At 49.5% G+C, this 13,680-nt stretch overlaps 1 protein-coding gene across 2 annotated transcripts; it reads right to left on the bottom strand.

The window, feature by feature from the left end:
• Nucleotides 1–1,060: 1,060 nt before the first annotated feature.
• Nucleotides 1,061–11,538, bottom strand: CUNH16orf89 (chromosome unknown C16orf89 homolog). Of its 2 annotated transcripts, none has more exons than XM_036226145.1 (8): nucleotides 11,283–11,538; nucleotides 9,746–9,895; nucleotides 8,548–8,698; nucleotides 7,245–7,362; nucleotides 5,919–6,054; nucleotides 5,128–5,232; nucleotides 3,850–3,936; nucleotides 1,061–1,489 (listed from the first exon to the last, which is right to left on the bottom strand). In XM_036226145.1, exons 1-8 carry the CDS (start codon nucleotides 11,485–11,487, stop codon nucleotides 1,179–1,181), a joined length of 1,263 nt encoding a protein of 420 aa, XP_036082038.1. In that variant the 5' UTR covers nucleotides 11,488–11,538; the 3' UTR covers nucleotides 1,061–1,178. The 2 variants fall into 2 exon arrangements, with proteins under 2 accessions (XP_036082038.1, XP_036082039.1); XM_036226146.1 differs by having other exon boundaries at nucleotides 5,919–6,051.
• Nucleotides 11,539–13,680: the final 2,142 nt, after the last annotated feature.

Here is a 13,680-nt window from a genome sequence, read left to right as displayed (position 1 = left end):
AATCCTGGCGCCTGGTTCCCCAAGAAAATTACAACCTCAATAGCAAGTCAAACTTATCAACCGAATCCAGGAACATTCCTGTGGGCCTGACAATTTAAGAGCAATTTCGGGAAAGCATCCAGGGGCAGCGGCAAAGGGGATTGGACAGAAGAGACTAACTCCTAAAGGAAAGATTTAGAAGAACCCCTCCCCCAAGGGTATTTCAATTCACATTCTCAAATACGACTCAATTGTCGCATAAGGATGGTCAGCAGTGATTTCCCACTTTGGAGCAAAGCAAGATGATGGACTGAGAGAGAGCCTTCCAGCCCAAGTACTGAGTTTTTAGTGGGTTTTTCTACCCTGCAGTGTAATTTAGATGCCTCTCTGCACGCAGCTTGAAATCAGCACCGCAGATGGCCTGGACCCATAATAAGGTTCCAGAAAGTCTTTTCTCAAACACTAGATTAGAGGTCCAGCTGACATGTTAGGGGGCGGGACACAAGGGGAGACCCTCAGGCTGGGCACGAGAGAAACATTGATGAGTCAGCTGTCCCTTCCTGCAGTCTCAGACAGGCCCCAAGTAACCTGACATTGTCACCGTTGTGGTAGCGGGTAACAAACACTTACTTAGTACTTACTGTGTCACAGGTACTGTTCTCAGTGCTCTACAAACATAACTCTTAGAGCAGCGGAGCTAATAGTGAGGTAGGTGCTATAATTATCCTAATCGTACTGAGGAGGAAACAGTCGCAGAGATGCTAAATGACTTTGCCCAGGGACACCGAGCTAATTAGCGGGACGACTCGGACTTGGACTCAGGTAGTCAGGGCACGGAACACATCGTTCACCATTCTGCTACACTGCCTTTTGTAAAATGACATGACCGTGACATGATGTGACTTCATGATACCACAGAGCTCTTCGCAGAGGATGCATAAGGATTATATGTGCTGCCTTTTCGGCTCCTATCTCAAGGTCTAGGTCATGACTTGAACTGTTTTTTTTCCAAGGACCTTATTTCTCCCACTGGGGAAGATGCAACAGTTGATATCTGAACAAATCGCCTTCAAATCTCAAGTTTACGGGTTGCTTCAGAATTTGCATTGAGTGGGGTCGAAGACTCAGAATACAGCCCTAGAAGTTGTGCAAAAGGCTGAGAAACAGGGCTCGACTCCCCACTCAACTGCTCTCTGAATTTATTCATCTGCTGCCGTTCCTGGAACCGTCCCAGCCTTCCTTCCCAGGCCCTGCTCCTCGAGGGGACGAAGCTGGGGCACCTTGCTCTCAGGTGCCTCCTTCTCAGGGTGTGACCCAGGATTCCAGGAAGGAGGGATGAAAGGTATGGTTTTATCTTCCCGGGAGGCAGGCGTGGAGCCATTCATGTCAGTTGGCGGTGCCGGTGTGGCCTGCTGCAGCTCTCTGTTTGCTGGGGGGTATTGTGCCAGGATGTAGAGGAAGCCGCCCAGGGCCCCCACGGCCATGGCTGTGTTGTGGGAGGAGCAGCCATCTGGGGAGAGAGACAGAAGCCCCTCTGTGAGTGCTGGGTGGTGGCTACAGTTCCGTCAATGCTTTTCAGATATCCCTCCAGCCAGCCTGGTGCCAGCAGATCCACTCTGCCGGGCCGGGCACCCATCCGCTAGTCGCCGTAGGTGTTGGCTGCTAACAGCTCCCTTCTCTAGAGAAATGTCTTCAGCCATTTGGAGCCTCCTCACCCAGAAGGTTACGCTTCCTCTCAATGATTTACTAATACACGGACACAAAAGCTGGCTCCTCCTCAGGGTGACTCTGTGTTAAGAGTCGCCGGAGCCCCTCCCATGGGATCTGACCTGAGGTTAACCCCTTGTCCAGCTCGGTCCAGTTTCCCCTGCTTTTAGGTCCTAGTGAGACCTTCTAAGACAGCAACTCATTGCCCCATTTTACAGATGGGGAAAATGAGGCTCAAGTAGCAGAGCTGAGCCCCTACCCCTGGCGACTTTACAGCTCATATCTTGACCCCAACAGCCTCTCTAATTGCTGCCTCAGGCTTGCTGGTCCCATGTGACCCTGAACAACTGCCTGAGACAGAAACTCCTGAGATGTCATTTAGTTCTCTGAACTCAAAGTGGGCCACCCACCTTTAGTCTCTCGGCAGGTGGAGTGAGCCAAGACTTTCCCCACCCCTCACAGACTTAGAGAAGAAAAGGACCTCAGCCAGGCTCCTTGGGGGGAGAGAGAATGCAGATTTCAAGAACGCTAATTACTCACCCAGGCAGCCTGTGCCTGTCGGTGGCCTACCGTAAGCCATGGGGAGCACTTGGCACAATGCTCTGATATTAACCCCAATAGCTCTATGAAGGAGGCACTGTTTGGTCCCCATTTTACAGATGAGGAAACTGGGGCTCAGATAGGTTGAGTGATTCCTACATTGAGTAAGGGAAGACGTGGATTCGAACCCAGACAGCCTGGCTTCAGATCTTGTGCTTAGTCTCCATGGATGTGTGCCATAAGTGAAAGAATGATGCTCCATCCTGGGAAGTTTTCTAGGCTGCTGGTCAACCTTCAGGGGCCCCAGGAAAGGCCTTGGGCTTCTGAATTTCTGCAGCTCCCTCTCCAGCTGTCAGTCTCTAGGGAGCAGCCAGCTTCCGTGGTGTGCACAGAAGTCCCCTACCACCCGCCATTGGCAGTCCCAGGCCCCTCAGTGTGGGGCAGCCTTATCTAGGGCAGGGGGCCTCTAGGAATCTCCTGAGAAAGTCTCTCCCTTCCCTTGGCCAGCGCCTGGAGGCAGCTACAGGCCCACTGGATTTGCGCTTCCACGCCCTTCTCTTGTCTACCTGCCAGTAGATGATGAGGCAGTCAGTGGTGGGGTGGATGGTGAGATGTTTAGTTACTGGAATCGTCCCCGGGATAAGTTGGACTTCTGCTCTGAGCTGGCTATACTACTTCCCTTCCTGCTTTTGCCTGCAGTGATTTACTTTTTATTAATACAAAGATTGAAATCAAATCCTCTCTTCCTTCTTTCTCCCTCTCTATCTCTCTCCGTCCCTTCCTTCCATATTTTATCTTGCTTTTTTTTTCCTTCCCAATATAGTTATATCCTCTTCTCAGTCTCTCTGCATTGGTGGGGCTGACCACATAACTTATCATTTCAACCAGGACACTCTGGGGAAGAAAAATGGCACTATTCCTAATGGCACCAGGACAACAGGTGTCAGCTGGGGACACCAGGATGTGTGGCCACTGGGATTGTGCTGGTCACTTACCTTTTGGTTCTCAGATCCCCTGACCTTCTTTGCTCCAAACCCCAGGGCACTAACCCTCCAAACTACATTTCCCAGGCTGCCTTGCCCGTAAACAGCAGGCACAGGTGGAGTGAGGGGAGAAGCTGGGGTACTTCTGTCCACCTCTGTCTCCTCTGTGGCCAGTCCCTGAAGTTTCTGCTAACACCACTTCCTCCACTCTGTCCCTCCAGCTTTGCCTCCAGTGGGGGCAGTGGTATCTTGCAGTGGTTCATCTCTGAGTTTTCTCACCTTTTCTGTTTTCAGCAGTTACGACACCTCTAAGGCAGGTTCCCCATATTCAATTCCTCTGCGGAAGTTCCTGTTCTGACTAGATTTTGATGGAGAGGGGTTATCTCTGTGATTTTCAGTAATACACTGAAACTTCTCTTTTGTGTTCCTTTCACTGGAGATTTTCCTCTGGACTCCCCACTTTCTAACATGAGAGTAACGGAGATTCCTACCCTTCTCTCCCTCTCCCAAATACAAGGGCCCTCAGATCCAGCTCCTTCAGTAATGATGGGGCCTGTTTCAAATTGAGCACTATCCGTGTGTAGCTTTTCTGGGGTGTCTCAGTTTCATGCCAAGAAAGTCCTTTGGACATTTTTATTACCTGCAAATAGTTTTTCTCGCCTCTTTACTCTTCTCAGATGATGCTGTTGGTGTTGAATTGCTTTAGATAATTCTTCATCTTCAGCATCTAGAGGAAGAGTAAAAGATGAGCTTCTCAAGATGGATTTTAAAATGTTACTTGCTAAACCTCCTTCTCCTCACGACACCTTAAGCTGCTCAGGTCTTCTCCTCAATCTGGAGCCACTTCCAGAAGTTTCCTTGAGCACCTGTCTGCAGATCCTTCCATGTGGCCTAAATGTGTCATCTATACATATTTCTCAAATTGTAGTCCCCCAACCTCCCACATTTGAATGGCCAGAGGACCTCATTAAAAATGCAGGTTTATTAAACTAATATGCTATTGTATGTCAACTGTAATTGAAAGATAATTAAAAAAAATTTCTTTAAATGCAGGTTCCACAGCCCCATCTTCCATCTGCTGAATCTATAGGTCTGGGGACCTGAGAATCTTCATTTTATAAACTCCTCTGTTTCAAAAACAGAGTCTCTAATTTCAAAAGCTTTGCCTTGTTGAGCATCCTAAGCTTCTCTTTTAGGAAGCCAAAATTTATTGGGAGGCTCCTCTGTACTCAGGACATGCCAGGTGGTTTCACATGTATTACATCTGCTCCTGACAGTTTAGGAAGGAGATGATTATGCCCACTTACTCGCTGGTGGGGAAATCGAGGCTCAAAGAGGTAAAGACACTTTTCATTTCTCCAATGAAGTCCGGCTGTCCCGTGTTGCACCGCTGGAAAGGGGTTGCCCCTTTGCTTCTAAGTCACCCCTACCTGGACATCTCCCCTGACGCTATGCCTGAAGAACCTTCCCTGATGTTCTTTGCTTTCTCAGTGTGTCACCTTCACGGCCCTTTCAGAACTCACAATTACTTCACTTATTGGTTTGTTTAGGTGATTTCTGCCTCTTTTTCTTGGTGCCCTTGTTTACTTGGAGCCTAGAACAGTGTCTGGCATGCAATAGATGCTCAGGGAATGTTCGCCGAATGAATGAATTTGCTAACGCAGGGGCAGCCGGCCAACATCTTCCAAAAAAGATTGCCTCCTGTCCTGCAAAGTTTTGGCTTCCAAAGTTCCAAGCCCATTAACTTATGTGTGTGTGTGCGCGCGCGCATGCGCGCGCATGCATATAGATGTTGCAAATCTCTCTTTGCGTCTCTAACATCACTTCATCTTTTCCCCACCTGGCTTAGAGCATACAGACCCCCCACCACCTTTCCAGCCCCCACCACCCCACCAGCCAGGGCAGAAGGGGAGCTCACCAGGCCTCCCAAAGCACCCTTCCTGTGGCTTCTGCCAGCTGAGAATGGCCTCCAGCCACCGGAGCTTGTAGAAGTCAGAGAAGCCGCCGATTCCACAGAACAAGACTGGAAGCAAAGACAGGATACCCTCTGTAGCCCTGTCCCCACAGGTCCGCCTCCTCCCCTCCCCAAGGCCAGCACAGTGCCACCTGCCTCCTCTTGCCAGGGTTAGGCAGAGCCAGGAGATGGGCACTTAACACAGTAGCTGGAAAGAGGCAGTCCTGAGTCTGCCTTAGTGAGCAGGGGCTCCCAGGCCTGAGTCCTGCCTCCCACTTAGGGCCTTGGTCCGGGCCACTGGAGTAGGGGTCAGCAGAGGGATCTGGACACCCAAGCCTAGGAGCAGCTACCTGAGGACCCCCTTTCTGCCTTATCTCTAAGGCTTTGAGTGTCTGTCTGTTTGTTGGTTAACTAGTCAGCCATGTAGAGTTCCATCACTGCTTCAGCCTCTGTAGAAGCAAGCAGTCAAAACAGTGGCAGATAAAATACAGGATGCCCAATTAAATTTGAGTTTCCAATAAACAACAAATAAAAATTTTAAGTGTAAGTATAGCTCATGCAATGTTTGGGAATGTACTTATACCAATAATGTATTCTTTGCTTACGTGAAGTTCAAATTTACCTGGGGATCCTATAAACTTTTTTGCTAAATCTGGCAGTTCTACTCTGTGTGTGTGTGTGTGTGTGTGTGTGTGTGTGTGTGTGTCTGCAATCAGGGACACAGTGCTGCTTTGTCCGTAGAGTGGAATGCTTACTGTTTTCCATGAAGATGTCCCGGGTGGGGTAGGCATAGCCAATGGCTTCCGCTCTCCAGTTCAAGTCCATCATGTTGGCGCAGAAGATGTTCATGTAGTGTTGGCTCTGGCGGAACAGCCCTCTCGTGCATCCCTTCTAGTGGGACAAAAGAAGTTGGTCCAGTGACAGACTTGAGCTCTGTTATAGGGAAAGACTTGTCGTTCTGAGATGACATTGCGAGTGGATGCCTTTGGGGCAAGTCTTTCCCCTTTTCCCAGGATTTCTTTCCTATTCCTATTCACATTCCCAGCTTGCTAGGGCATCAGAGAGAGCTAAGCTTGAGTCCCAGATCTGCCACTTAGGAGCTGTGTAATTGTGTCGGTTAAGTTAACCTTTCAGAGCCTCAAGGGTCTTCAAAGAGAAAGGGCGATACCACTGGGAGCTGCACGGGAGGGGCACTCCGGCGGGCGGGTGATACCATAACTAGGACGTGCCCAACACTAGGGGGCGCACTACAACCGCTAGCTGCTGTCATTGCATCCGGATTCCACACTAACAGGGCTGGTAGCTACAGCGCTTCTCAAAGTGTGGGCTGTGGACCGGTTGCGGGGAGAGAAGAGAAGAGAATTGGCTTTAGAAACTTTTATAGCAATGTATCAGGATAACTTTCCACCTGCCCAATCTAATAATCAAAATAATTCTCTTCGCAATTTGGTTGTTACTGTATTTACAAAAATACCAGTTTGCGATGGTTTGCAAATAAGTAAATAATAATAAAAAATTCTGTTAAAAATTAAAAGACTGGCAAGGCCGTTCTAGGCTAAGAATTTCTGGACGATGACTAACATTTTTGAATAGAGACAACAAGCCTTACCTTTCTATACAAAGAAATATATATTTAGCAATGATTATTTAGCAAAGTTCGAGCTCTTGGGCTTGGAAGAGCGTTGGGCACGGGAAAGATGGGGGTGGGGCTGGTTTGGTCTCCTGGAGGCTGCTAGCCACTTTGTTGTGAGTCCTTTTCCATTTGTTATTGTTTACTGAGTTCTTTCTGCTGCTTCTCTTTGGCTCTCTCTCTCTCTTTGTTATGCTGATGACCTCTGATCCAATTCAGGATGTAAAGATCTCTGTCCAACAGAATCCCAATTCTCCCCACCCCTACCCCCAACAGTTTGGTTGGATTTTATAGCTAACAGATGACAGGCTACTCTCACTTCTCCTTCCTGATGCCCAAAGCACAAAAACTCGCTTATTTGCCCCATGTATGGCATACAAAGCCACACTGCTGTGGGCCCCTCTTATCTTTCTTTGGGTGAAGTGTGGCTGGGCCCACACAGAGCACTCACCATTCTGGCCAAGAGGAAGAAGAGCAGCTGGTGGGACAGGCAGTAGCCGGAGCAGCCGGGCTTGGTCATGAGTGTTCTGCAGAAGTCTGAGAATCTGCAAGGCTGGCTGCTGTCCGTCCTGGGGGTGAGGTGGGTCCAGGCTTTTACCAGCATCCCAAAGGAAGCCCGACGTCCTGGTCCTGGAGCCTTCCCTGGTCCCAATTCCCACACTAGTTATTAGAACCCTGTAGGTTCCAGGCACCCAGCTGGGCACAAGGGGCTGCCAGGTAAAACACAGGTGTCCTGTGTCTTGATTAATTAAGTAAGTACCCCCAGCACACGGAGGTGACCTGGAGCTATCCTGGGTGTGGGCCCAGCATGCCCATTTGCGCTGCACCAGGCCTGCCTCAAAGGAAGGACCAGACAACACGGGCTGGGTCCCTTGCTGGAGCACAGACCTTCTGCGAGCAGAGCTGTGTCCTGGCCCAAGCAGCTCTCAGAAGGATGCTGAGAGGATGGATGTCTGTGCACATATTGCCCCTTTGCCCATGAGTCCCTGCATCTTGGGCTGCCCCCGGGGGAATATGCTCCAAGCCCACTGCTCATCAGGGAAGCTAAACTAGGCTCAGGTCCTGCTTTCTAGATATACAGCCCAGTGGACCAGACGGAACCATAAAACAAAAGTATATTGCATCTGTGGCTACCAGTGGTGTTAGGAGAGGCAGCCCACCTAGGGAGGGCAGCCTCATGCAGTGGAATTAGGGAAGGTTCTGGAGGAAGGATGCTGGAGCTGGCCCTGAAGTATGAGCAGTTACCTAGGTGCAGGGATGGGGCGGGTACGGCTGGGAGGAGGCCCCACGGAGGGGCCTGCTCAGCAAAGGGAAAGGCTTATAGAGGGAGGAGGAGCTGGTGACTTGGAGGGTCTGACAAGAGGCCCCAGGGCTGGACCAGAGGAACCTGGGGAGGTGGAAGGGCACTCAGAGGCAGGGCTTTATCCTGAAAACAACAGGAAGTTTTACACTGGGAGTGGGTTGTTCAAGAGTGGTTTTGGACCAGAATTCTCTGATGTGGGGAGACCCGTCAGGAGGTGGGGGTGAGAGTGCAGGGGGGTTGGGTGACTGGGCCAGGCTGGCCACCGTGGGTGGAGAGTAGGGGCAGGCTCTCATGTCATGGTGGGAGAGAGTGGTGTCAGGGGGGCTCTGGGGGAGCTGCTCCTGGTTTTGCACAAACCCTTGGGGACCTGGAGAGTAAGTCAACAGAAGGACCTGCAGAGAACAAGTGCTTTGGGGTTTTCTGGGAAGTGCAGCAAGTGCAGGGGGCCCACCCGGTTCCCAGCAGCTGCACCAGGCACAAGTCGCTGTGTTCCTCTGAGAAGGAGTCCTCCGGCTCCAACGTGGAGTACACCATGGAGGCGTTGGTGTCCATCCAGACGTGTGGGAGCTTCCAAAACCCAGGCTGGATGGTTGGCTGGAACTCTGGCAGGAGGGGGGTGGGGGAAGAGACAGGAGCAGTGGGCCACACTGCAATCAGCTGCCCCACCCCCAGGCTCCTGTGGCTCAGAGCCAAGGAACTGGGCAGTTCTTTTCCTGGGCAGCCCTGACCACACTTGGGTGGCTGCTCAGGGCTCTAAGCCTCGCCTGCTGGTTGGGCATTGTGTTTGAAACACTCAGGAGGCTATTTTTCTAAAATAAACAAACAAACAAACAAACAAACAGAAAAACATTTAAAAAGTCACTAGAATGGTGTTGTGACAGGCTTTGGCTAAATCCACTGCATTCATGGAAGCTTGAAACATGTAAAAAGAGTAAGTTGACTCCCTTGGTTCAGTTAGAAAGTGGATCTCCTTCTTGAGGATGATGTGAGCTGGGAGGGTCTTGGGGACCCGGCCTTGGGAGAGGGGTGGAGGGCCTCCACTGCAGAGAGGGAGGCTGAGGCTATGGAGGGCTGGGCCGCAGTCATGTGCAGCGGGGCGTGCACATGAGCTGTGACCCTGGGAGACAGGGTCGGATGATGGGTTGGTTTATAATTCCCTCCACCACCACCACTACAATAACTCAGGCCAGGCTTATAGGATGTGGCCCTTGGTAAGGTAACTCAAGGCTGATGAGAAGAGACTTTCGGTGTTAAAAGGCATAAGAAAGATACTAACAGGAAACTAATATTTGCTGTGCAAAGGGCCAAATTACCATTTAGATTCCCACCTTCTGGGATAGGCCCTCCTGTCCCCTCTGGTCTAGGATGAAGGCCCCCACGCCTGGGCACCAGCTGAACAAACGAGGGGTGACACGTTCCCTCCTTTCCATCTTTTCTTGTGTGGGTGGGACAGGTCATCTCAATCTGAAGTCCAGGATGAACAGACATTCCCCAGGGTCAGCCTGTGGCGTGCTCAGCCCACAGAACACTTTCAGTGACAGGTTGTACCAGACATTCCCTGGCACTCAAGGAGCCACACTAGGTTATTTGAGTAAATGTCCCCAGAGGCTGTGTTCCTGAGGAAATGGGATTTTACCCCACGCCATTACCTCTTAGGTACTGAGGGTCACTCAGCTTGAGGTAGAAAATGGATCTGTGGAGGAGTGGCTCCAGCTTTCGCACCAGCTTCCCCACGCGCAGGCTCAGCGGCTGCAGCCGGGAGTCCTGGGCCCACACTTCCTGAACGCCTTTCAGCTGCACTGGAAGGGGACAGAGTTCACTCACTCCACCATTTGACAAGCTATGTGGACAGGAAAAGAGACCCTGAGATAGAGTGCTTCCTCAGCCTTTCTGCCTCCTCCGGCACCTGAGGGGAAAGAATTCACTGAGCCTATTGGAGATTAGACGCTGTGGGGTTCTGCTGCGTGATGGGGGTGGGGACTGGGAGCTTGGTTTCTGCAGGTGGGCCTGGGTTCAAATCCCGACTCTAATGTTTTTTTGTTGTGTGACCAGAAAGTTATTCAGTTTCTTTCCATTTTACTTTCTTTGTCTGTAAAACGAGATAAGGATAGTCCTTACTTCTTTGAGAAGGAGGTCATAAGGATTAATTGAGTTAATGCATAGAGAGGACTTAGCATTGACCATAACACAAAGTAAGCACTTAACAAAGTTTAGCTTTTGGAATTAATTAGGGAGATTTTGTTATACAGGACTGAAAAATGAAGGAGGATTCAAATTGCAGGGTGGAGAGTCACTGTACAGTTGTGCGAGTTGTACACTGCACAAGGGGTGTGCACATTCTTATCACGGGTTTGTATGTGTATTAAGGCAATTTTCCAGCAGATGGCAGTCAAGAGGTGCCTTTTTCTAATTCCCACGATAGTGGTCTATAGACAGAAGTGGCGCTGCAGGGGTGGGAGAGAATGGTGGTGGCCTGAGACGAAGGAGATGCCTCTGTCCCAGAGCCCCTCCTCCTGCCGGACCAGGAGTCTGGATGGGCTGAAAGCTGCACAGAGTGGGTGGTTTGGGAGGGGGGACAACCAGAGCCCAGGCTGATGGCAAACAGGCTCTTTGCCACCCTGGTGGCCTGAGGGGAAAGGCCTACTGCAACTCCTGGTGTGTGTGGGAGGTGGCTGGCTCCCTGTTTGCCTTGGCCTGTTTCCAGCCTCCTCCTTGGGGATCTTATATTTCTCAAAGCTGAACAAACAGTTGGCTCTCTTCTCGGAGCCTCCAGGCGGCTTTGACTGGAAGTGGGGGGAGCCGGGGCTGGAACCCATCTTGGGGGTCTCTGGTTTTGCCTGTGGCCACCCTCCCATAAATATCCCTTCAAAGGGCACATTCCCTGTGCCCACCTTGTTTGTGGCATGTCAGGAGGGAGGGAGTGTCAAATGGATTATTTCCTCCCAGGAAAATAATAATTTCCAAATCTTTTCTTGGGTGGTCTTTGAATCCTTTCTGCCTCTAAAACATCTGAGGTCCCCCAGACACCCAAAAGGAGAAAGCCACCCCCACTCCTCTTTCCTTATAGTCAAAGCAGACTATTAGGGGCCAGAAGGCGGCCAGGTCCCAGAAGTGCAGGGCAGGCAGGTGACAGGCCGAAAACTGTTTTTCCTCGTGGCCAGTCCAGGGGAACAAGAGCACACCCACCTTCCAGCACCCGGAACCCCACCACGCCATCCAGGTTGATTTCGGGCAGTCTCTTCTTCAGGAAGGAGGTGGCTCTCTCTATTGAGGAAAGGATGAGACCTGTGATGGTGGCCTTGCCCTCTGGGGTGTCCAGGGGTGGCAATGAGGAGGGCCTCAGCGGTGGTGCCAGCAGCAAGAGCAGGAGCAGGAGCCCTATGCTGGACATGGCTGGCTTCTGCTCGAGACTGGTGGAGTTCTTCAGCCCAGGCCAGCCCGCCCTCACACACCTCCTCCTCTCTCCTCCCCCCCTTCCCCCTGTAGAGCTGTAGACAAGTGGCTGGGCAGGGCTGATCCAGCTGCTGGGGGTGGCCTGGGCAGAGGGATCTGGGAAGGGCAGCTGCAGGGGACTGACTGAGGGGTTGGGGCGGGGACAGGTGGTCAGGCGGGGCCTGGCTGTGGAGCCAGCTGGCCTCAGGCTGGGTAGAAGGAATCCCACTCTTTCCTTTTCATCTGATTCTCCAGGCCCACAGGCTACCCCTTGATCTAAGAAAGACAATTACAATGCAGAAATCCAAAACCACTGAAATTCAATTTCTTTAAACAAATAAGTTTGGAACAAACTCATTTGAGGGTGCACCTGCCCCAAACTGATGAAAGATTTCTTAGAGCAGCTCCCCTCCAAGTAGAAATGGAAATATAAGCCACAAAGACAAGCGAGGTGGGCAACTTACAAATTTTCTAGTAGCCGCACTAAAGAAAAGCAAAGAAAAGCATTTTAATGATCTATTTTATTTGAATCAATAGATGAATCAAAATATCACCTTTTCAACTTGTAACCAACATAAAAATGATTCCTTATATTCTTTAAAAAATATTTTTCTCGTATGAAATCTTTGAAATCTGAGGGGTGTTGTACTCAAGGCACATTTTTGACTCGGGCTAGCCTGACAGCCACATGTGCTTCTGTATTGGATGATGAGGACTTGGAGGCCTGAGGTAGTTCACTCAGTGTGCAGTACATCTGTTTCCCTGCAGACATTTCTATGTTGATACATTGGATGCTATCCTGAACCCCGGCCCCCTGTCATGTGTATGTAGGCCATGTTACCTTTCTGAAATCCAAAAAATTCTGAATTCAGAAACATATCTGGTCCCAGGGCTTCAGTGAACAGATTACAGATCTGTAAAAATAATCAAAATAATAAAAATGCCACCACCAAAATGTGCTTCTGACGTTCCTTGTGAGCAGGCCCCAGGTCAGGGTTTTTCAATCTTTTTATTTCATTCCTGCCTTTCCCTACACCTCTGCCCCCAAGTTTTTAAAAACGTTTTCCTCTTAACTTTTAAAAATAACAGCTTTATTGAGATATAATTCATATACCATAATACTCACCACTTAAAAGGGTAGAGGCAGTGTCTTTGAAGGTATAGCCACAAAACTGTACAACCAACACCACTGTCTGATTCTAGAATATTATCTCAAAAGGAAACCCTATATCTATTAACAGTCACCCCCTCCGCTCCCCCACCTCAGCCCTTCAGCCTCTATGGATTTGCCTATTCTGGACGTGCCATAGAAATAGAATCATACAATATGTGACCTTTTATGTCTGACTTCATTTGTAATAACATTTCAAGATTCATCCACGCTGAAGCATGAATCAGTACTTCATTCCTTTTTATGGCTGAATAATTTCATTGTGTGGATAGGTCACATTTCATCCATTCATTAGTTGATGGACATTTGAGTTGTTTCTACCTTTCTGCTATTATAATGCTGACATGAACATTCATTTAAAAGTTTTTGTTTGAAAACCTGTTTTTAATTCTCTTGGGTATATACCTAGGATGCAAAAGCTGGGTCATGTGAATGTTCTACGTTTACTGATGAACTGTCAAACTATTTTCCACAGTGGTTGCACCATTTTACAGTTCCACCAGTGATATGTGAGGGCTCCTCATGCATTAGTCTTCGTGTGGAACTCCCATAAAATTTCAATACTACAGATATACCGTATATTTGTGTACAGTATGTATCTGTGCTTTATACATAAACATTTTTCTTTGCTCCCCAAGAACCATTTTTTGCCCCTTTCGAGTGTGCCATTGAGTACAAATGTTCCAGATGAAGTTTTCACTATCATCACTTCTGTTAATCTTTACAATGAGCCGGAAGTGGGTACTATTCTTATCTCCTTTTATACCTTAAACAAAATCTCTGGCTCTGAGGAAGGTGACTTATTGCAACCCACTGTCTCACAGTTAGTACCAGGTGGTGCAGGGATGCCAGTGCCTGAGTCGACATCTTCAGCATCAGGTAAACCTGCCATTGTTTCAGCCTGGAAGGGGAAACAGTACCCTCTGGACCTTTGGAAGAACTGATTTTCACGTGTTTTGTATGCCAAGGGGACAAGCAGGA

This window comes from Rousettus aegyptiacus, unplaced genomic scaffold (assembly GCF_014176215.1).
Source record: "Rousettus aegyptiacus isolate mRouAeg1 unplaced genomic scaffold, mRouAeg1.p scaffold_m13_p_8, whole genome shotgun sequence".
In the NCBI taxonomy this organism is placed as follows: Eukaryota; Metazoa; Chordata; class Mammalia; order Chiroptera; family Pteropodidae; genus Rousettus; species Rousettus aegyptiacus.
The sequence above is the reverse complement of the archived record's forward strand: the minus strand, read 5'-3'. Positions and strand labels throughout refer to the sequence as shown.

Excerpts from the sequence above, each read along its gene's own strand:
- CUNH16orf89 (XM_036226145.1), bottom strand. The coding sequence starts at position 11,487 with ATGTCCAGCATAGGGCTCCTGCTCCTGCTCTTGCTGCTGGCACCACCG. Across the intron at positions 9,896-11,282 it reads GGGGTTCCGGGTGCTGGAAG|TGCAGCTGAAAGGCGTTCAG; the intron begins GTGGGTGTGCTC and ends GTCCCCTTCCAG. Across the intron at positions 5,233-5,918 it reads GGACATCTTCATGGAAAACA|TCTTGTTCTGTGGAATCGGC; the intron begins GTAAGCATTCCA and ends CTTTGCTTCCAG.